The sequence below is a fragment of the Emydura macquarii genome, unplaced genomic scaffold (genome assembly GCF_026122565.2).
Source record: "Emydura macquarii macquarii isolate MOO-44397 ecotype Brisbane River unplaced genomic scaffold, CSIRO-AGI_Emac_v2 contig_719, whole genome shotgun sequence".
In the NCBI taxonomy this organism is placed as follows: Eukaryota; Metazoa; Chordata; order Testudines; family Chelidae; genus Emydura; species Emydura macquarii.
This window is the reverse complement of record NW_027130856.1, coordinates 10,532,616-10,557,195: the sequence shown is the minus strand read 5'-3', so window position 1 is coordinate 10,557,195 and position 24,580 is coordinate 10,532,616. Positions and strand designations below refer to the sequence as shown.

Sequence of the window (24,580 nt, the reverse complement as noted above, 5' to 3'; positions counted from 1 at the left end):
TTTAAAAATAAATAAAACACACTTTTAAATTTGTATATGCGCAGAAGGAGGGGAAAAAAATCAGCCACATATAAAGATACTGGTTACAACTTAACCATGAAGAGGCTATTTCCTCCACTAAATCTTTAGGAGGTAATAGTAGCCAAACTGCTCTCCTGTTCTGCATGCAGACCTTAGGAGGACACAGAACAGCAGTTCTTCTAACCGTTCAGCTTACAAAATGAGCAGGGTTCCTCTATGACCCATGTGCATCTTCAGTCTACTTTTCTGTACACAAGTTGAAGAGCTTAGCTAATCTTCTACCTAAGTGTGTCTGTTTGCACATACACAATGCAATATTCAAAAAGACATTTTAATTACATTATTTTCCCCTATACATCAATGTGGTAAACTAAAAAGAAGTCAATGCTTTTACAAGCTTTCGAAGTTTTCAGTCTCCCAGATGTCCTAATATAGAGAATGGATTCCTGAATGCATCAAAGCAAATGTAGGACAGACACCGTACAATTACTTGAAAGTTTAAGAAGCATAAGAGGTAAATTGTATGTCCTAGTGCATAGCAGAAGCCACCGACAAACCTGTGGTTTGTTTGACTACAGAACTCTAGTAAGTAAGGTAGCTAGCAAGATATTTTGGAATCTCAGTGAACAATTTCCTTTGAAGCAAATTGGTGTGAGAGAGCAGAACATGCTTTTACAAGGGCTGTTACAGGACATATTCTGAAAGATAGATAGGTAGTAATGGCAGAACTCCTAAGGCTTAATGTATTTCTTTACATAATTATCTAGAAAGTGGATGGCCCCAGAAGCCCTTTTCTGATGCCCCCATGAACCCATTCAGGAGGAAGAGACAATCTGACTGTTCTAGGAAACACAATAGCTACCACTACTGGTGATGCTTGTAGCTTCGGAAGGAAGTCGAGCTGGGACATGCACAGGGCTACAACCCTAATTCCTACATGCTTTAACAGTTGGATTAACAGGGAGAGTTGCCCACATTGGAGCGTAGCAAGGGACTCTTTCCAGTGCACTCCCCCAGCACCCTGGAAACATGTTTTGCAAAGATATAATGATGCCTCAATCACTCTGGCAAGGCTCATGCAAGGACATACAATCAGAAATTACATGGGATTCACCAAAAGGATATTAAACTCAACATAGGGAACGTCATACGTAACATGGTGCCTGATAGTCAGGGTTAACTCACGGTAACACCTATACTTTGGAAGTATTCCCTACTTTAACCTATCGAATGCATGAATTAAAAGATGTAAGTTATACTGCTAAAGTGTAGGACATTACAAAGACCATCTATAATCTATTTGACTTTTCTAAATATGTAAATTAATGTAATTTTAAAGAACATCATTTACTGCAGTGATTCGCAGACTGTGGAGCTCTTCCAGATGCTCCACTGAGCTCCTCTGTAACAAAAGGTGACAGATTGTGTCCGTAAGTAACTCTGTAGCCCAGTACAATTAAAAAAAGATTTCCAGAGCTTTTTTTGACCAATTAGAACACATCAAACAACCCCCTAACCTCATCCCTCCACATCCTGCATGAAAGTTTTATGTCAGACATTTTTTGACAGACATTTCTTTGGTACAAATGTGACCAGAGATAAAATATCTAAGTCACTTATGTCCATATTTCAAAGGTATTTAGGCGTTGCTGCACTCAGTGTTGCAACACCTAAGTCTCATTTTCAAAAGGGCTTTAGGCACTTGGGAGCCTAAATCTCACTGACTGTGAAATGACATTTAGGCCCCAAAGTGCCTAAACCCCTATTGAAAATCAAACTTAGGCGATACAACAATGAATGCAGGCGTGTCTAAATACCTTTAAAAGTCTGGGTCTGAGGAACCTAAGTTCCATTCACGTCACCAATTTTGTAAATTCTACCCCATATTCAAATTTGCAACAACTATCAAAATTGAAGTGGTAGAAGACAGGAGGACAGGACCAAACTGCAAAGTGAACTTTCTCTCCCGATAGTACTTGATTTAGTAAAAATATATGTATGGTCCTACACCCAGAGGGAGGAAATAAATAGATACAAAATGGCAGGATGTTACCTAGCAACTGTATCTTCTCTATTAGAAGCAAACTTATTTTCATCCTGTCTTCCTTAATTTTTAAAAATATATATATATCACCTACTATTCCAGTTGCTGCAGAAAGGTGAGCAACTGGGAAAGGATTTTGAACTTAAGAAGCAAGTCACTATATGAAAGTTTGAGAATCATGATTTTACAGAATGACTACAAGCAGACCTTTCAGTAAAAATAAATAAATAAATAAATAAATAAATAAATATCAAGATAACTAGCTCATTACATGATATTTTATTCTTGTTTACATTTACAGATGAGCTGAGTTTAGTTTTCCAAGGGAAGTTGAAATATATAGTTAAATAAGGTTATACATGATCTGTACATAGTCATTAAAAAAAGACAGCAAAAAACTACATTATGATTCCTGACTCAGTTTTCTGCTCTATTACACAACATTCCCTTTCAATTCTTTGGCATTAAGGCACATCATATTTAAAAGAAAGGTTCAGAACATAGAAACATTTTAAAATGTTCTTCTCTTTTTTAAAAGATGCACACACTAACATATTTGATAAGCATATTAGCCTCACAAACAAATCTAATTTTTAAACTATGTTTTATTAAAAAATATGAAGTGGGAACTCCTGCAACTCCAACAAAAAAACCAAAAAACACAACTATGCATTGCACAAGAAAGTGGTAGAAGACTCTGGCAAACTCATTAGATAAGTATGTTCAGGATTATTAATTTAGCCAGCATTGCCTTATATAGTCATTAAGGCCAGCAAACAGATGCTACAGAGTGAGTGGAATTATTGCCGGTTACTTTAGATTGGAAAATATGAGAACAAAATCCATTGCTAGTTGCCAACTAATTCCTCCTCTTCCTTTCTAACAAATATAGTGAAGAAACGCTTTTCTTGGCTACAGCCACCCAATCTCTAAATGGTGGATGGGATTTTGTTATAGAACTTCACTGCTATACTAAAAGTTATTTTAGATCCTGCTGCAGAAGATAAAAACACAAATGCTGAAGAAGATACAGTGGGAAATAAATCTTGTAATAAAACAAAAACATTACTACTTAGTAGTAATAAACTTGCTATATAAAGCTTATTTTATGAGTCGATTGCTTTTTGGACAAGTGTTATTCAGTATGGGTGGGATGGCTCAAATGGCTGAGTCACAAGGTATTGCAATGTAGGGTCTGACATTTTCAGGAATTTTATGGCTATTTACAATATTTCTGATTTTCATATTCTACTCTATTTGCAGTCTTAAGTCAATAAAACCTAGACTTTTGAAATATATTTCAAAGTGTAGGGGACTAGTAATGGGACAAAGCTGCTTTTCCGTACATTGCCTAATCAAAACTGGCAGTGAATGAAAGTTGTGTCATCTAATGTCAGTTCTGTTTCCTATATCAAGAGCACCCTTATTCTCAGTCTAGTACCTAGTGCACAGGGGTCTACCATCTCTAATACACCACAGTTCACAAAAAGTGATCACTTTTTTTTCTTTCAAATGAGACCAGCTAAGGCCCAAAGGAATGCAGAATGAACTACAGTCTGAAGGAGATTCTTATCAGGCGGTGCCTGTTCTGAAAATAGAGTGCTTCACTGTCTATCTGGTATTTTTTACAAGACTAAATGAGCATTTACAGACACAGAAATTGATGAGGTGATTTAACCATGTGAATCTCAACTGCTTGATCTGTAGATTCTAAAAAATGTTCTATGCTGGCTTTATGAGATACCAGCACCTTTTAGGAAAGGATTCTAATTGGGATTTGCATCTAATTTAAAATCTTAACTCAGAGGATTTGCATTTACATCACCTGTTAGCCAAGTAGTCCTGAGCTAACAAGAACAAAGGCTCCCACCATCCCAAACACAATGGACAGAGAAAAGCTACTGCCTATGACAGAGAAATCCAATTCACAGGTTTTAGTGAGAACATATGTACTGCTCTATGTGATAGCCCTTGTGAGAAATTGTTATATAATCATGTAAGGCCAGAAGCAGGACATAGGTCATTCAACTCTACCATACAGTTAAACAACTCTACCATATCTACCCTCTACACTTCCATTTTTCATGCCAAAGGACAAAAATTCTCCCAAAACCAACAGAACCTGAAATGAGTAAATTTTCCCTCTGTATTTAGAAAAACAAAAACATTCACTGTCTTTACACTTCATTCAAAAACTAACTTTCTGCCAAAATATAACCTGGCAATTTTTGTCTTGGTTAATGAGCTCTTTTCCCCAGAATAAATTCTTTCATCCCTTTTGAAACTATACTAAAGAGAGAAATGTCTGTAAATGTTGTTCACTCCCTCCAACAAACTTTATTTTAGGAAAAAAGAAAAACGTAAGGATAAAATGGAAATATCATAGTAAATACACTTTGTCTCAATTAAACATAGAGGGGAAATAATTTGTTCCCTATCTAAAACTACCAAAATATAGCCAGTGGTCAGATGAGAGTTTTCTCTAGGTAAGAGTTTCCTCCACTTCTGTTAGCTGTACATCTTTTGATGCATGAATACACAATATGAATTGGTTTTGGCTCAATAAATCAAAAGAAGTATCTATCTTCATTGCTTTTTTGTGTGGTACAGAGACATCTTGAATGGACACAAGCACCTGGAGAAAGGGTAGATTTCTAAAATGTGATCGCACCAACAGTCTGATTTCAAATACAGAAATCAGATTTAAAAATGTGTCAAAAAAATCTGACTAACAGGAAAGGTGTTATGTAAAAGTTATTGTTCTAAGACCTCTGAATCTAATTTCCATATGCATATAATTCCAAGGTTTAAAAAAAAAAAAAAAAAAGTCTAGCCACTAAAGGCACTTCAACTTTTGCTAGATATGTCCTTTGACAAGATAAGTCCTGGGAATTTCTGCAATGTATACAGAGTCCTCATGCTTCAGTCTCTTTCCATAATAAAATCAGAAGACCTCATTCAATATTACTATTCTTATTAATAAATGTAGCCAAAGAGCAGAGCAATGATTCATAGCTAGATTTTTTACTTACAGGTTTCCTAAGGAAAAAAATAGATAGCGCTCCAATTAAGGGCATGTCTCCAATTAATGGTTCCAGGATAACCCTCATAGTACCATGAAGCTGAAAAAAAGGAAAAGAAAGGATAATGTAATTGACTCCTATCAATCCAGGTACTATATGTAGATTAAGTGCACACAGTAGCAAATATATACATAACTACGTTTTTGAAAGTCTTTTGAGTTTATGCAAGTGCAGATGGCCCTATACACCATGCAAGTCTAACTAAAGCCCTTAACAAGGGGGAGTTAAGTGGTGCACAGGTCTTTGTGCAAGTCTTCTGTAAACAGAAACCTTCACCCTAAATTGTGTTAAGATCACATTAGCATACTTTTGATCTATATACAATTGATGCTAAACGTCAATTGATGCTCAGTAGAAATAAATAATAAATATGGAAAAATGTATTTATTCATATGCCACAAACTGTTGCAACAGACATACATGGATAGCAGCGGCACAAGTAAATGTGAATCCTTATAAATATATCTTAAAATAATTCATTCTTGAAAACTTTTATTTCTGCTACCTGCTTTTTTCAGAACGTAACATGATTAAATGAATTTATTTCCATATTTGAGAATATAAATTAACTAGTAAGCCACAAGTATACTAATGCGATTTAAATTATTGTCAATAAAAGCAAAAGAATTATTCAATTATATTTTGTGTCATGACAAATGTGAGGTAAGAGAGAGAAAAACTGAACTTCACCTGTATACTTTTTACACCAGCTCTGCAGAAGTATCTCTTGATCTCCAAATCAATTTCACAATTGCCAACAAAACTGAGAAAAAACAGAAAAACTACAGTGCTATATAAAGGTTTTACATTTCTAGACTCTAAAAATGCAACACATATCTAATTACTAACTGCAGCATTCTTTTTCCAATCACATTAAGCATTTCACATGAAACAGTTGTGCATTTCAGAAACAATCACACTTTAAGTAAAAATAATTATAATTTTAAAGCACTAACAAAATTCTGTTCTGAAGATAGTTCCAGAGGGGTAGCCATGTTAGTCTGTATACAGCAAAAACAACGAGAGTTCTGTGGCACTTTAAAGACTAACAAATTTAATATTTGTAGACATAAGCTTTCGAGAGACTTCAGCTCTCTTCTTCAGATGCAGTAATACAGAAAATAGGTAACACCGAGGCATCTTATAGATATCCAGGTGCATTGAGAGCAGTGGGGGAGATGGAGTCTGGTACTTTAGACCTAATGACGACCACTGAGTAGGAGGTGAGAATGGGTGAGCAAAGTTACTTTGCTCAATGCACCTGGATATCTATAAGATGCCTCTGTGTTACCTATTTTCTGTATTACTGCATCTGAAGAAGAGAGCTGAAGTCTCTCGAAAGCTTATGTCTACAAATATTAAAGTGCCACAAAACTCTCGTTGTTTTTGTTCTGAAGATAGATTGTAAAATCAGATGGAAGAGGTACACTCTCATCTTTAAAAGTCTATGCAAAGGAGAAAAAAGCAGAAAGTCATAATTCTGGGAAATAATGGAAATATTTATTGCGAACCCACACTTCCTTTTAGGAGTACATGTTATATGATAGGTTTGCTCATTCATTATATGGTGACAGAAACCTTTCGTCCACTTCAATCATGAGAAAACATTCAGACCTTGAGATGTACCCTTGATTATTATAGGCAGAGCTAGTAAGGCCATCTCTTATTAAGGTTGTCTGACACTTCCAATTATATGATCCTGTTTTCAGTTGCTTATAACTTTGTCAAACTAACTATTTGGGTTGAAATTTTCGATGCTGGCTGTCTGACTCAGGCTGAATTGCTCTGGAAAATTTCAGCCAATGGTGTTCAGCCATTTTCAAGAACAAAGGTAGGGGGGGAAAAATCTTGTTTTGCCCATGTTAAAAAATGTTTGGTGACCTTTTATTTAAAAAGTTCTAGTTCAAGAAGGATGGTTGATAAATTAGAGAGGATTCAGAGAAGAGCTACAAGAATGATTAAAGGATTAGAAAACATGGTTTTTTTAATGATAAACTAAATAGATTGAGCTCATTGAGTCTAACAAAGAGAAGATTAATAATGGGCTCTTTAGTCTAGCAGATAAATGAGTAACATGATCCAATGGCTGGAAGCTGAAGCTAGACAAATTCAGACTGGAAATAAGGTGCAAATTCTTAATGGTGAGAGTAATTAACCATTGGAGCAAATTACCAAAGATCATGGTGGATTCTCCATAACTGACTATTTTTAAATCCAGCTTGTATGTTCTTCTAAAAGATATACTCTACAAATTACTTTGGGGAAGTTCTAAAGCTTGTGCTATACAGGCCAGACTAGAGTATCACAATGATCCCTGTGGCATTACAATTTATGACTCCCTCAGAATTTGTGACAAGGACTTGAACTTTGGCTGGGGGTAGCCTTAGATCTCCCATCTCCATGAAAATCCACCCAAATTTGGCAAAGATATATGCTTTTGGGTTTTAAAAAAAAAATGCAGTTTGAGACGTCAGGGATTTTAGCATCCAAAATTCCTGAAGATTCTGTCCCCGCTGATCAGGACTTTCCCTGCAATTGCTGCTGTTGTGGGCTGTGACAGACCCTGAACTGAAAGCAGGAAGCCTGTCTCTTCTGTTCTCTCAATGACTTCTATTAGGCCTAAGCACCATGAAGGACAAAGTTCACTGTTTCAAATGCAGAGGGGTCAAGAGCTTGGTCTTGGGAAATGGAGGATATATTGAGATAAGAAGCATGTGTGGGGGAAAGAGGGGAGCTAAGCCTACAGCTGTGAGCCAAGAAGAGAGGCTGCGCATGGGTGGCCAAAGAAACTAGAGAGGGAATCAGAAAAGGAAAAGGGGAGCACAGGAGGGGGGACTGGGAGCCAGTGGAAGGCTGCAAGTGGATGGGCAAAAAGAATGGACAAGGATGCAGGGGGGATGCTGAGACTGGACAAGGAGCCCCAAAAGAGAGATGATAGCGGAAGAGGGAATTGTGTGAGGGAGAAAAGCAGATTGGATGAAGATTTAGGGGAGAGAGTATGGACTGCATGGGCAAGGAGTCTGGGAGGTGGGAGGAGGAACTGAGAATGGTTTGGCAAGAAGACTGGGAGGAGAAGCCTGAAGAGTGGAGACTGGGACTGGTTAGGTTAGGAGAAAGGGACGGGGCAAGGAGCAAGAGATAAGGAAGAGACAGGATTGGAACAGGGATAGGCTGGAGGTGTCAAGGCAGGAGGGGGTTAACTCTTGGGGGAAATGGGAAGAAGAAGTTGTGTCCACTAGATCACAAACCCCTCCAGCACCAGGAACTGAATCCAAGATCCCTGAGTATCACCTTTCTTCTTCTCTCAGCATATCTGTGAAACCACGGGCGAAGTATCCCATTCCTGTCTAGTGGTGGTTCACATAGATTAGAGGATGACAACCTACTCTTGTTATCAGTGACTCCATTAGGTCAAGTGGCAGAGGTTGTGTGATGGAACTAAAAGTTTCAATACCACTGATGAACCATTTCGGTATCGAGATGCTGCCACAATGATAGATTTTTTTTTTCAGTTTGCTTTTTTAAAAATCTAGGAAGTCACACACACACAAAACTACAGTAAAAGAATATTAAGCTTGAAAGTCAAGCAATCAAAAGTTAGGAAATGCCAAAATTAAGGTTGTTTGTGCAACCTGAATTTGGCCACCTTGTGCATATGCATTATAAGACAGTCTTTAATTACATAATCACTTACTATTTTTTCACGGAACCACTGCTTCATTCAGTGCAAAGAATGGACTGTGCTCACTTAATATTCAGCTGTTCAATATTTTGTTTTCTCTTCATTGTTCAATGTATGGTCCTAGCCTTATGACTACACACTATTAAAACCCTGTTCTGAAGACAGAATTATTCATCCTCGTGGGCTTTTTGATGGCGCTCCTCAGTATAGTATCGGAGTGCTTCACATATTAATGAATTTCTTTTCACTACACCCCTTTTGAGATAAGGGATATTACTCTCCTCATTGTACAGATGCGAAGCAGAGGCACAGAGACAGTAAGGTCAAAACTATCCACTAATTTTGGGTGCTCAATTTGAGAGACCTAGGACCTGCTTTTTCAAAGTACTTAGAATTATATAGCACTTTATACGTTCAAAGCAGAGCTCTAACTGCAATTTGAGTTGTGTGTTCTCAGCACTCTGCAAATCAGTTCCCAGGATTTAATATCATGCATCCAGAAATGACGTAACACACAGTGACCACCTGTGAAATATTTGGTTTAAGTGATTTGTCTACCGTCACATAGGAACTCTGTGGCACTTCCAGTGATATTATTCTCCAGGGCGGCATTCAACTGTCTTAACCATCAGACTCTCCTCTTTCTTCTTGCATTCCCCTGGCTCATTCACTACACACACCTCCCAACTACAGGAACAGATGAAGCAGGGGTCATACAGACAACAGCATCCTTTATAACTCAGCCATGATTTATCAACAGAACTAGAGCCCTGCAAATCTGCAGATATCCACTTCTATCTGTAGATATCTGCATCCATGCATGAGGTTGTGGATATGAGGACCATTTCTTGTAACCACAGATCAGACGGTTATGGAGGTCGGGACCTCTGTGACTTCTGGGGCAGGACTGGAGCAGCTGCCAGCCAGGGGTGCAGCAAACAGCTGATCAGCTGTTAAGCTGCTGGCAGGGCTCAATAGCTCATCAGTTGTTAGGTGAGACTGTGGGGCTGATCAAGGCCAGGGCTCAACAGCTGATCAGTTGTTAGGTTGGAGGGGGAAGAGGGCTGATCAGCTGTTAGGCTAAAGGCAGGTCTCAACAACTCAGCAGCTGTTAGGCGGGAGGGGCTGATCAGCTGTTAGGTCGCCAGCAGGGCTCAACAGCTGATCAGCTATTAGGTAGAGGGAGGAGGGGCTCATCAGCTGTTTAGGGTGGCAAGGGCACAACAGCTGATGAAGGGCTGCTGACTCCAAAACAGCTGATGTGCGGATGTGGGTAAATCTAAGAGAGGAGGGGTGGATTGCAGGTCAGGTAAGAGTTTATTCCAGCAGATGCAGATCCACATACTTGTATCCGTGCAGGACTCTACCCAGAACAGGTCCATCTTGTGCATTGAGACAGACAAGGGTCCGGCAGAAAAAATAGTATTGAATTACATAATTAATCATTGTGTCATAATGCATATGCTACAAAGAGCCCAAATTAAGGTTGCATGAGCAACTTAAATTCTGGCATTTCCTAATTTTTCAGTGCATGACTTTGCAATCCTAATGTTCTTTATGTTTTTTGTGTGTAATATATTAGTTGCTTTGTCTTCGTGTCTATTATAATAGTTTATCAAAACAAACTGACCACTAGAAGTAAACAGCACCAAACTGGAAAAAAGTAATAACAAGCTTTAATCATAGAATATATTAGAGAAAACTTTGCCCTTTAGTACATTTTGCTAGGCTGATGAATATGCCACACAGTTAGACTGTAACATCACCTACTATTTGACGTCTCATTTAATAAGCACAGTTTATCCAACTGAGATCATAATGGCCCTGAAATATTTAAAACTACTTTAATTTGCAGATCACTGAAGTGACAGAGAAACATGTCACAGTCTAGTGGGGAACACTTTAATCCATAGCCTTTAGATTTCTTAGATATTCATCCACTCAGTGTGTTCCATAAAAATGACAGGGAGTTACACATAGTTTGAAATAAGAGAATTAATAGACCATAAAGTGTGCAGATTCTTTATCTGGCAAACCATAATAGTCATTATTGAATCACTAAGTACATAGGGAGACTAACAGAAGGATTAATGGATTAACATCTTGTTTAGATTTTTTGTATATTTTTAGGTACTAAAATGGCTCTCAAAGATTCTGAGCCCTTCACCTAAATTAAAGACAGTGTTCTCGCTTCCCCCCCCCCCTTCTTCTTTGCCACCAAGAAGCAGATTAAAACAATATAAATGCTAATCTGAAAATTTCCTTTTTTTCAAACAATAAAGGCTTGTCTACTTGGGGAAGTTAGCATGCAGCAAGCTAGAGTGTGAATTTACAGTGCACTAACTACCCTGCACTACCTTTCCATATGGATTCTTACAGAGCAGTAAAAGTGACATTGGGCAATTTATATTAGTACATTTTACGAGCTCATTTTCAGAGCAAGTTATTGTACGGCAAGCCAAGGTGTGAATCTATGGAACACCAGCTTGCGGTGCATTAATGTCCCATGTGGACACTGCTTCACCACAGTGAAATTTTGCAGAGTGCAGCTTAGCATGCTACTACTGCAAAATGTAGTACTCCAACTGCACTCCAGGACTTTCATTGCATTGTATCACTGTTAATATGGGACCTTACTGTGCCGCAAGCTGGTGTGCAAAGATTTACTTCCTAGCTTGCAGCACAGTAACTTGCTGCATAGATAAACCCTAGAGTGAATTAAGGTAAAGGTCACAAAGGCACTGTTAGTGTGCAATAAGAATGCCCACACAAGGAGTTAGGGGAGAGTAACCAGTGTGCTGTAAATTCACCATACTTGCTGGTTGTGCATTAACTTCCTGGGTAGACAAGCCCTGAAGTCCAGAGATCCATTACACTGGGTACTTCAGACTGCTTGCACCTTGGGCAGAACCAGACTTGTCCGTCATTGGCAACAGAGGAGTGTCCTCCAGTTGAAGAAACTTCCACAGCCAGGATAATTCAAATCTACTTCCCTAAATTACAGACAGTGTTAAATATATCTTATGAAAAATATTTCTCCTATTGCAGAGTATGGTGAATTCCACCTAATAAAAACAAACCCAAATCCTGGTATGTTAATTTTCATCTTTATACTGGATGATTCGTATGTCCCCAGATGAGATCTTACTCAAAGAAATAAAATTTTCAGATAAGTACAGATAAATGTTCCCATTTTTCTTGGTGCTAAGGTACACAAATGTGTTTCCAGGGTCGGAAGTAGGATTATTCTTTAAATACGGACGATCAAAATGAGGTGGATTATATATAAATCACTGCCATCTTCTCCTCAGCACAAAAGTCTGAAGAAGACTTCTGCCAAAAGAAAGGAAATGGCACTGGCTCAGACTGGATGAGCAATATGCAGTATGGGTTAACTAATGGGCATTTAGTAGATCTTAATATAGGACACATGAATATTCCGCTCTGAGATTACCAGTGCTTGTAAGGATTGGACTCTGATGCTAAACTGAAGGAGGAGTATTTCTTGAAGGGAATGAATATGACAGTTCTGAGGACTACCAGACAGAATTACATGTGTAACACTGGGTCTCATTAGAGAAAGCTTCCAAATTCAAATAAACTCATCTGACTGGAGACAGAGTAGACTTCCTGATGTCTGCTCATGGATAGATGTATGACACTTCCTACATGGCTACAATATTGCATATGACACTTTCTATCAAGACTCGATGTTTTTCTAAAAGATATGCTTGAGAAATTATATTGGGGAAATTCTATGGCCTGTGTTATACAAGAGGTCAGACTAGATAATGACAGTGGTCCCTTCTGACCTTGTAATCTATGGAAGGATTCAATCTGTGCTGTAATGAAAACAATGAGGTTCCAACATCTTACTGTATGACCTTGTGGGTTAGAATAAAGCTGCTGGAAGTTTTTAAAGTTGGAATTTGTACAAAACTTCTTTTTTTTTGAACATGCTGAGAACATCAGACTACAGAGACCTGAATGTTTTGTCTGTATCTACTTACACATCCACAATAAGGTTCTGCTGGAGGAAATGAAGGCTATGTTTCACTGGTTTAATGTGATAGTCAAGTTACTGACTTTGCAATATCCAGCAGAATAAATTCTACTTGTTGATTTCTCTTTTGGGGTCCATTACAGTAATCATCACTATATTGAAATATTCATCTTAAACCTATCTGTCCCTGGATGGAGGAACAGTCTTGTAACAACAGATATCCTCCATGCGATACAGACATCTGAAGATTCATTGCTAGGTTAATCAAGATTGAGAACCAGAAAGGCATAAACAGTATCACTGTGGCTCTCTCCTATCAGAACAGCCATACTCGGTCAGACCAATGATCCATCTAGTCCAATATTCTCTGGAGTAGGGCTGATCATCATCTTCCCATTTATTGTGAAAAACCTTTTGGACACAACTGTCACAACCAGAACAGGTCTGTTATCCACTGAAGGATGCCGTTCTGAGGGCTCAATGAATCATTGTGCCCAGCTATAGGATGCTTTGCTCTCTCATTCTGGTGCCCATTCCCTGAACGAAATTGAGATAACTTATCATTTTAGAAAAATGAAAGTTATTTTTAAATTGTGTATTTACAAAGCAAACTTACAGACCGTTTGCTTTAGGTAATGACTACATACAGTGTGCATCTTCTTCCTCCATACACAATTACATTAACAGGCACTACATTTGCTTAAAGAAATGAGAATGACCTCCTAACAAATTCAGTTAAAAAAAACTTCAACAACATGAACCAAATAAATAAGTAATACATTCTAAAATATTTTTATAATGGATGTGTGTGCTCTTATCTGATAATAAATAAATAGGATTACCTGATCTGAAGATCCAAAATGATCTGTCTTTTATCCACGTTTTCAGTGTACACTTTTACACCATTTATCCTAAGTGGCTGAAACATTAACAATAGGGTGTCCGTTTAAAAAAGTTAAATCTTCTTACCAAAGTTGTCATATTTTGAACCTTATCCTTAACAGAAGGATATAGAATTGTTTAACATAAACATAATTGCAGCAGGAATTGCTTGCATATTTACTAATTGCATTATTTCACCAAAGCATTACTAAAAAAATGAAATTTAAAACCGAGTTATCAATTTAACACTGTGAATTAGGAGCAGGAATTTATTGGCCACGTGCCCAGCTTAATGAAAGTGCTGCGGTGCTGAAAAGTTCTTCAAAAACAGACTTCAGCAAGAAACTGCAGAGCTGGAACTCATATGCAAACTGGACACAATCAGACTGGGTCTGAATAGGGACTTGGAATGGTTATCTCATTACAAGAAGTAATTGTCACTGTTTACACATTCTAACCTTCAAATCAACAGTTGTGAATAGGTCTCATCTACCCTAACTGAACTGACTTTATTAGCACTTGCCCTCCCCACTGTTATGTTTCTTACCCTTGGATGTACATCTATACCTCCTATCTGTGATTTGCACTTCATGCATCTGACAAAGTGGGTTACAGCCCATGAAAGCTTATGCCTGCAGAAATTTGTTAGACTTTAAGGTGCCACAGGACTCTCGTTTTTGCTGTCATGCTATAGCTTGATAAATCTGGCCAGACCATTCCTGGAAACAGCATCCAGGGCTTAGACCGCTAGGTTTCAGGCTTTACCCACGTATTTTATATCAAGTCTTTGTTCCCCTTAAATATCTCTTTCCTGCTTGTCAGGGGACATCACTAATCCCTCCCAAAAGAAACATCTCATCACTTCCTGTATCAGGCTTGTTTAAACAGCAGCATTTAATGGAAACTAATGTGACCCATATCCAATTTATAACACTGCAACTCATTCATATCAACCAGTGTGGGGAAAGTGTGACATAGGAGCTGCAAGAATTTTTTTCTGATCACACGGGCAGCTTTTCAGCTTTTGCTGACCTCTGAAGCAAAAGACTAAGATTCAAACTTTAATACCTCTGTATGCATCACCACAAGGACGCTGGGCCGGTCTACACCAGGTCTGAGCAATTAAGAAATCAGACACACACTCTGATGAGGTTAAATATATAGTATTTAATGTTCTTTTACGATAATTAAACATAGAATCATAGATTAGGGCTGAAAGGGACCTCAGGAGGTCATCTAGTCCAACCCTCTGCTCAAAGCTGGACCAACCCCAACTAAATCATCCCAGCCAGGTCTTTGTCAAGCCGTACCTTAAAAACTTCTAAGGATGGAGATTCCACTACCTCCCTAGGTAACCCACTCCAGTGCTTCATCACGCTTCTAGTGAAAAGGTTTTTCCTAATATCCAACCTAGACCTCCCCCACTGCAACGTGAAACCAATGACTGTTTTCATGGATTTGATCTTGATTGTTTGTAAGTGAGGGTAAGATCCTCTGAATCCTGCCTTACAAGTCACAGCAAACTATATCATTAGAACTAGCTCACTAACCAATGTTTCCTTTTAGACTTACCTAAAATAACTACAAAAGTATATCATGAAAATATTCATTTATGGTAGTTTAAACTTCGACTTTTTGAGTGGAAAGATAAGATTCCAAGACGTTAAATCTTGGGCTAATCTGAATTGATTTTATAATTCTATATTGCATTAAACCAGGGGTGGGGAGCCTTTTTTATGTCAAGGGCCTGATGGTGGCCCTGGCAGCGGGGGAGAACAGGCCCAGAACAAATGATTTCACGGGCCTTATATGGCCCGCCGCGGGCCGGATCAAATCATTTCGGCCCGCGGGCCGGACGTTCCCCACCCCTGCATTAAAAGGATATGCTGGAATTAATTATGTAAAAATACATGTTCTGTATCTTCCAAGGTCCCTTACAACTCCTGAATGATACATGTACTTATGAGAGAAGACAAAGACCCATTTTGGTATAGCCTCTCCAGTACATGCAAGAATGTTAATTTTGACCATGTGCAGCTCCAGTGAGTGAGTGTGTGCACTGAGGGCCTGACCCGAAGTCCACTGTTAGTGAAAGACAATATAAATACTCTCATTGATTTCAATGGGCTTTCTATCAAGTCTAGAAATAACATTTATAGAGCAGCTTTCATCAAAAAAAAAAAAAAAAAAAAGTCACAAAGGGATCATATTTCTCCCATCACCCAATCCTGGGTGGAAAGTTTCAGCTATACCGTAGAGAGCAACAGTACACAAGAAGGAGATCGGTATAGAAAGTGTAACACTACACAACTGAAACTACAGGGAAAGTTTTCATATGCACAACTTAGTTGTCCAAACTGGAATTTAGCCAGAACATAGGGGTTAACCTCCAGGATTCTTTAAATAGTACAGTAATAGGCTTGTCTTTATTCTATTCCTTATCAGAGCCTCAGTTTTGTGTTCCAAATGAAAAACAACATATTCAACATCAGAGTCTTCTACTCCTGCTCCACTCACAACGTCATGCTCAGGCACTGATTCAATACTGACACAAATGGAAAAAATGAAAAAGTCCCACCTATTAATTTACTAACATCACTTCCTGGGTTTTCCTTTCCTGGAGGTCTTCAATCTCAGAGCTGATCTTGGTCATCTTGTACTTAATAATTTATTTTAGAATTGCACCTTAAGACCCCAAGTGAGATCAAGTCCACTGAGTTAGGTGCTACATAAGCACGCAGTAAGAGTCTCTGCCTCAGAAAGTTTACAGTCTAAATAGACAAGATAGATATAAGGTGGAGGAAGGAAAGCATTATTATCCCCATTTTACAGATAGGGAATGAAGTCAGAGAGATTGAGTGACATCCCCAGGGAGTCTGTAGCAGCACTGGAAGCTAAACCTCAGACTTCTCGAGTCCCAATAGGCAGGGGAAGGATGGGAGAAAAGGAAAAGCAAGCAACTGTGAAATCCCCAATGGAAACCATTCCATTTTTCACACTCATGATAGGTTGGAAGAACAATGCAGGACTTCTTCACAAACAAAATTATAGGCTACATCCTCAACTGCTCTACAACTCCACTTGACACAGATGAGCATAAGCATATTGGTTGCTCTAACCCAGTTTAGCATCTCCCCAATCTGAATGGCTACTGAAGATTGTTCTAGACTTTGTTGTAATTCAGAGCAGGCTCAAAGCAGCTCTTAATTTCATTTGGCTGGAACAATCCCAAGAGGCTATTTCACAGCTGGGGACTGCTAGAGAACAGCATGCTCTGGCCATGCTATTCCTTCTCTGCAAGCCAGAGATTCACCCTTGCCAGGGGAATCCCCAGCTGACTAGTTAAGGAAACTGTACAGACCATTTGTGTCACTGGCACAGTGCAAAGTGGCCAGAACCGGGCCCAGGATCTGATCCTTGTAATTATAAGTATTGAAGTGATAAGAAATGGAAATACAAAGAAACTACAATTACCAAAGAAGTGTCAGAAGTCTTTTGAAAAGCTTCTGACAGACCAGCAGACAGAGGAATTTTGTTGTTCTGCAACTTTCTGAGTTAAAGTGGCAATATGAATCATGATCCTATCCTTAAAGTTCAATGAATATATAAAGCTTCATTCTCTCTAAATTAGACTGGAAATATTTTCTCTAAATTGTTACCTCTGTATCTGAGTTTCTCCTATGATTTTACACTGGAGGCTGAGACCAAATCATTCACTCAGTTAAGCTCACTGAAGTCAACAGAGAAACATAAGGCATGAATTTGGTTTTCAAACACTGTCAGACTCACAAAAAGAGGAAGGGTAATAAAACTGCAAGCATCAATTTTTTAATGCTCAAAAAGCTTGTTATACAAGTTCTTATTTAGACTTTAAAATTTTGTGTTTGTTTTTGCTTCACTACACTAGCAATCAGCCACCTAAGCAACCACAATGAGACATGAATAGCCACACCACTCAAGGCTCAAATAAGGCTTCTGCTGTTTAAGGAAACAAGAATGAAGCTAATTCTTTCTTCAAGAATGTAACTCACAGTAGTGTAATACCGTACCACAAGAGTAGCACTATACATACTCAACCAACTTGTCACGGTACTAGTACTCATGGGCTTACATAGGGTTTACATTAGGCTTCGTGCCCAAAATTTGTTACCAGTGGGATCAGCAGTCATAATGCTAGTATAGACAATACACTAGCAAGTTAAACCTTTCCTCATTATATTTTTTTACATAACAAAACAAATAAGATTTCTTCACCTAAAGTGTCATTTAAACCCACTGAATTAACTTTAAAAGATATTCTTGAGAGGCTTACATTTAATGATATTAATATCAGAATCCTTTAAGACTAAGGATTACTATCTTTGCCATTCCCCAATAAGTGGGACAAACTTTCCACAACAATGACCCTAGATCAAAAGACAACATTAAATTTGCCACCCAAGTCACACCCATTTTTATATTTTTATTTAATATTTGTATTACAGTAGCACGCAGAAACCCTAAACAGGACCTCACTGGTGGGTGCTGTACGAACACACTCAAAGACACAATCTCTGCCCAGAAGAATTATAATCAAATGTCACTAAAAGGCTTTACTTGTGTAACTTTAATGTATCATGTTAAAAAGCAAGCAAGAGATAGATACATTTAAAAACTGGTATATTAGAAGAAACTGACCTGGTGACCTATATCAATCTTTGTAAAACTGAAGGTACTGAGGTGGTTGTTTGCTCCTCTCACAGCTGGTTCTATCGTTTCTCTGAAAAGTTTCTCAATAAACTGGCAAATAAAAGGCCACATGTGTTTTACAGTCTGAGGAGAAAGAAATGTAATATTGAACAGATAAAAACACATACATTTGTATTGTTTCAACGTGCATCAATGGAGAAAATCTTCTAAGTAAAAGGTTTTTAAAAATACAATACAATTCTGCTCTCTGCTGTTCACCATTTGGCAAGAAAGCCATCACTTCTGCATTTCCTACCACACAGAAGAGCCTTCTTGGACCAGCATCTTAATTCTCCATCTATTTTCTTATCTTGTTTGCACAACCTTTTTGCACATTACTATATTTTCTACTACATTACTATTATTTTCTGTATTCTATTAAAATATTGTTTTGGGATACGATTTGAATAAAAGATACTACATAAACTCAAGGTTCTGTGTTTTATTTTATTTTATACACATGGAACTTCAAAGTTCTGTTCACTTTTAAAACTGAAATACAAAATGATTTATTTGTATATGGTACATTAGGACACAAGCGAAAGACAAATTTATGCTTAACATCTGCAGTTGACTACCCATAAGTCTGATTTTAATTATTTTTAATGCAAATTAAAATGGATCACTCTGTTCAATAATGGCAGATCATGATTTAGTGACCATCACAATGGAGTCACGATTATCAACTGAAGAAAGACTGGTCCTTTGTTTACCCAAACTGTATTAAGTGTGTGAGGTAAAGACCTGTATGTTTATCAACAGTCAAAACATCAAAATGTAGAAAGGCGATAAATATTTTATCCTTAAGTGCCACAGCCATCTGGAAGAGCTTCTTACCTTATTTAGCCATTCTGCCCTTTCTGTATCTGGAAAGTGAACCTACGGATAAAGGGGGAAAAAAGCCAGTTATTACAAACATACTTTAGTTAATGAAAATACAATGTAAAAATGACAAGTAGGTGTGGTACTGTAAGGGTCAGGAAATGTAATATCTGGAACTGATATAGAGAACCAATAATTATCAAGGACCTGGGATTCATAATAAGAATGTATAAATGTAGTTAAATAGTTGAAATAAATGTAAATTAAAAAATTATAAACCAGATAAATACACGCCCAAGTACGCTCCAGAGTACAGGTATGGAGAAAGTATTGTTTTAGCACAATATAAATGACAGTGTGAGACCAATAAGTACAACAATCAAGTCCATGGCAAGATTAGTTAATGTAACATACCTCTAAGTTTTAAGGACACTGTACAAGGGTAACTTCTCTTTTGGGTATCTAGTAAGGGGCATGAGAATAGTATCTGATGATTTGAAAAATGACTTATTTGGTAGTTTTTAAGAGTGAAAAAAACAAGTGAGAAAGAATGAGGTATACTCAATGGGAGTAAGTACAATCCTAAACAAACCTCAGTGTTTCTACTTTTGAAAAAGAATTAAGCACCTACGGATGTTAAATACATGCTAATCATGCCCTGCACTGCTATCATGAAACTAAGATGGACTGATTTTTTAAATTTAAGTGATTTTAAAACATTTAAATAAGGTTTTTTATTTATATATTACTAACTCTTTATTTCCACTTCATAGCCTAAATTGCCCAACTTCCTCCTCCACAAGGCTCAGAGGTAGGGAGACTTTGTCGGGGCCAATAAGAAAAAGAAAACCCCTGGCCTCTTTAAGGAATGACACCCCCAACCCCCAACTCCACCCTCCTCATGGGCGCTCAGCCTCTTTGTGATCTTGAAGATTTCTGGCGCTGATTGTTTGGGTTGAAGGGTGAATCTGTCACGCACTAAAGGGAAGGATTTATAAACCCTTTCTCTCCTGACTCACCCTTCTAGGACTGGAGATTCCCAGGAACATCAGGGTGACCAGTAAGAATCCCAGTAGGGACTGGCTGAAAGTCACCCCAAGAAGTATAGCAGAGCACATGGGGCAGCAGTGGCCCTGAGGTCAGGACACTCATGTACAGCCAGGCCCCAAGCTTTTGTGGGGATGACATGAACCCTGACTGCTTCTCCCTCATACATCTCCTTATGAGGTCTTCGTAGGTAGCAATGTAGGATTAGGTATTATTTATGCACTTATAAAGTGATGTTCAGCACTGTGGGTTTAAATTCCACTAGGAAGTTTTGCAAAGCATGTCCCGAATTTTTTAAAAGTTCATAAAAAGCTACTGGGAGCCAGAAGAATGAGGAAACAAATGGTGGCTGAGTGGGGATGCCCAACATGCCAAATATGCCACAATTTAAGTGGTGGCAGAACAGATTAAGCAGGTATTTTATGGGATGTGGGGGAGAGCAGAGCTTGAGACCTCACTTCCAGGCACAAACCCAGGAGAGGGGAAGGAGGTGCTGAAGAAAGACTTCTTTCTTTGCTAATGAACAGCAGAAGTTTCCATGACCGAGACAGTGAGGATCATCTTTTCTATGATTATAGACACAGTCAAATAAAAACAATACTTGAACATAGTGGAAGTCTATGACTGTGATCACTGTGAAGCCATCTCTCTGAGTTGCAAAATCTTAGCGTCTATACAGCATAACAGACGGAAGTGCTGGTCAATCTGCAGCAATGGAAGCATCAGGGTTTGGTTTACATTCACAGAGAAAGCATGTTCCCTAAAAATCAATATTCACTTGTAGTGGCATTGCATGTCTGTGTACCCGTGTATTTATCAACTGTCCTGTGTTGTGGACAAGTTCCCTTCTGCCTAATCTCAAACCAGTTACTGTTAAATTTTCTTATTCAGACATAATATATCCATTTGGGGGAGGGAGGCCTGCAGTCTTAAGGCAGCATTTAACTGGCCTCTGGTTGTCCATATATTACATATGGAAGGGGTGACCTTCAGAGAACCACTAGACTCAAAAGTCTGCTTTTCCTCTCTACGGAAGCTGATTACCTCTCATTTACAATCATCATGAGTGTATGTACATAGAATGACATGACTGGAAGGGCCCTTGAGAAGTCTTCTAGTCCATCCCCTGCACTCAAGGCAAGACCAAGCACTATCTAGACCATCCCTAACAGGTGTCTATCAAACCTACTCTTAAAAATTCAGAGATCCCATGTGTGTGGTTTTGATACCAAAAAAACAAAACAAAACTATGTAGCTCTTTGACATTTTAAAAGTTACAAATATTGATCACCCTGTCAATGTTTTGGGAACCTTTCTCTCCAGAGAAAGTAATTCTTTTTTAAATGCATCACTGAAACTTGTCCAGCATGTCCACGACAGTAATCAGATATGTACACTGGAATTACATATACAAAGAGGCAGAAAAGTCTACCTGTGTAAAGATGTTTGTTCTTTAGGTAAATCTCTAAATCCCACAAGGCTTTCACTAAAAGGCTATTTGTTCCAAATAGATTTCCTACTTAATGAGTTTAAATGCATGAAAATTATTAATAATGAATATTTGTGTTCCTCTATAGAAGACTATGATATTTTATTCATGAACAAAATTCAATAGATGGAAAATCTAGGCTAACTTAGAGGCAGACAGCTAGGAAATCAAAACGTAAATGTCTCTACAAAGTATCTGGTAGGAATATTCATTTTTGAATATGCTACAAAACACGAAAAATACACTATGTATTATTTTTCACTGAATTTATAATTAAACATAGAACTTTCATTCAATATTTGTCTTGTGAGAGGTCTCAAACCTATACTCTTTCAGAAAGGTTAAGAGGTCTAAGAAAGAAAGAAGAAAGGTAGGAGGAAGATTTTTTTTTTCATAATTGTTTTTGCCTTCCTCCTAAGCATCTGCTACTGATCTCTGCTGGATGAAAGATATCAGATTACTCTAGAGAGATAAGATAATGTATGTTGCTATTGTTTTATCCTATGTTCCTTCCACATTAAAGTTTGTAAAAAGCTGATCAACTCTCCTTTCTATATATCTACTCTCATATTCCTTCGTTCATACTTGTATTTGCCTGAGATACCATGAGCTGTTGATGTAATCTCCTCTTTCAAATGCTTCCTCAAAACACAATATTTGGATGTCTATTTAATTAACAGGGTTGGAGGGATGAATAACCCCATTACTCCCTGATAAATCAGTGTTTTCTGTTGTGTGTGTTAATTGTACAGTTTGTCCATTTGGACAAGATGTGTCAAACATCCTGGACAAAATTCTGTATTTTTTTGGCTCACACGCTGCCTATTCCAATTCTGTAGCATCCAAGCTTATATAAAGTTTTTAAAGTTTCTAGTTCTCAATATTACAGACCTCAGCTTCCAAACTGATGCAATGCTATCTTCCTGAGTCTGCAGACCCACAGGCACAATGGCTCCAAGAATTCTCCCACTCCTTATGTTTCACTGATATGTTACCTCTAAAACCGGATACTGACATTTTAAATGGCAGTAGTAGCTACTTAAGCTCTGGTCATTTGAGCAGATGGAGTAAGGATGAGGGTTTTCACTGAATGGGGATTTGGAGCTTCTGCAAGTAAGGGAGAACAAACACAATGGGGAACGAAGGGCGGAAGAACAGATGTACAATAAAGGATATGGAAGGAAGAGAAACAATTGACAGAAATAAAAGTATCCCCAAAGGTGAGCACAATTTTCCCAGTGAGTGCTGATTGATATGACAATAAGATATTAACCAAATAAATGATAAGCTAGTCTAGATATTACATACATTTCATATTCTACCCTTGATCTTTGTACAAGCATCCCATTGACATCCATTATGGACTGAGAGGTGTATGTAATCCTAAACATATATCTTGCCCACAAACAATAATCCAAAATATTTGACATCCCAGATTTGGAGCGTAAACTCCGTAAGGCATGGACCATGCCACCTCTGTGTTTTGAACAATGCTAAGCACACATCAAGTTCAAATATAGTTGAATGTCAGCTATTGCATGTAGGACCTGTTCCTGCCAGTCCCTCTTTGCATGCCTCTCCCACACCCACCATCATCCTCTGCGTGTTGCTTCTGAATTATGCAGGATAGCTATAGATAGGTGGAAAAGATAAATAGAAGGGAGAAAAAGCGAAATACACAGGATTAAACTAGTTTATAAATTCTCTCAAACCATAGTAAATGTGTATTAAGTCTTGCTTAAAATAATACAATTATGCATTCTGGCTCAGATTAATACTTACTTGCCCTATATTGACATGCCATACACCTCTGTATACACCTTGCAAAAAAGGATTCCCAGTGTTTTTAATACTTGTACTAACAGTTTATGTTTGTAACTGTATGGTCCTTTAGATGTTCCTTTACTAATCATAACAAGACACTAAAAGCATAAAAAAGTATGTAATTTATTTCCACACCTGCACCCTTCAAGATCCTCTCATAGGAAAGGGAATGATACTCTGACCTATCTTTATTATTCCTCACTTAAGTCCCCAAAATGTAAAGTATACACTTTTGGCCCAGTAGAGCAATATAAATCATACATATGGCATCTTTTCTGAATCAAAATGATCTGCATTTTCCCCTACCCACAGAGTCTGAAGTCTATTAACTCTGTAGGGGTCCCAGTCCCAGCCGGCCAAGAGTTGAGGCTTTAGTTGCATTTTAGAGGCTCTAACTCGGGGTATATAACTAGACTTCCGGGCCAGCTGAGAGAGTATCCTCTTAACAGTTTAGCATTTGAGACAGTTGGTTAGCAACATACCAAATTTATTGTGATATAATTTGATTACAAACCTTCAAACTGAAGTTTTGATGCTAGACCCAGAATCTCATTCATTCAAATGTGATGTTTAAAGGAACGTCAGGGTATGACAACACATGACTAATCAAAAAGATTTAACATTCCATGTTTTCTATAAAGACTTAATTCCTTCCATAAAAATTACTATTTAGGGAATGTTGCCTCCACCACACTTTATCCATGTCTACACTACAAGCTATGGTCAATGCAAGTTACATTGGCATAAAGCCGCCGCAGCTACTATATCACTCGTGCGGGTGCATACTTGGCTCCTTGCATCAGCATTGCGAGTACTCATCAGAACTGCCTGTGTTGATGCACAGTGCCGAGAACTGTGAATAGGTAACCCAATGTGCAACTCGTCTTTATCTGGCACACTGTCTTTTGGGAAATCTTAGCAATGCATAGTAGGGCAGAAATGAGTCATGCAAGGG

General features: G+C 38.1%; 1 protein-coding gene across 3 annotated transcripts in view; it reads right to left on the bottom strand.

The window, feature by feature from the left end:
* ESYT2 (extended synaptotagmin 2) overlaps positions 1-24,580 on the bottom strand; it is a 140,979-nt gene that overhangs the window by 76,178 nt on the left and 40,221 nt on the right. For all 3 annotated transcript variants that reach the window (XM_067542695.1, XM_067542696.1, XM_067542697.1), the window contains exons 2-6: positions 19,281-19,322; positions 18,393-18,527; positions 13,676-13,752; positions 5,839-5,911; positions 5,098-5,187 (exon numbers count right to left, since the gene is read on the bottom strand). In XM_067542695.1, the coding sequence (XP_067398796.1) occupies positions 5,098-5,187; positions 5,839-5,911; positions 13,676-13,752; positions 18,393-18,527; positions 19,281-19,322 (417 nt within the window). The remainder of the gene's footprint in view (positions 1-5,097; positions 5,188-5,838; positions 5,912-13,675; positions 13,753-18,392; positions 18,528-19,280; positions 19,323-24,580) is intronic.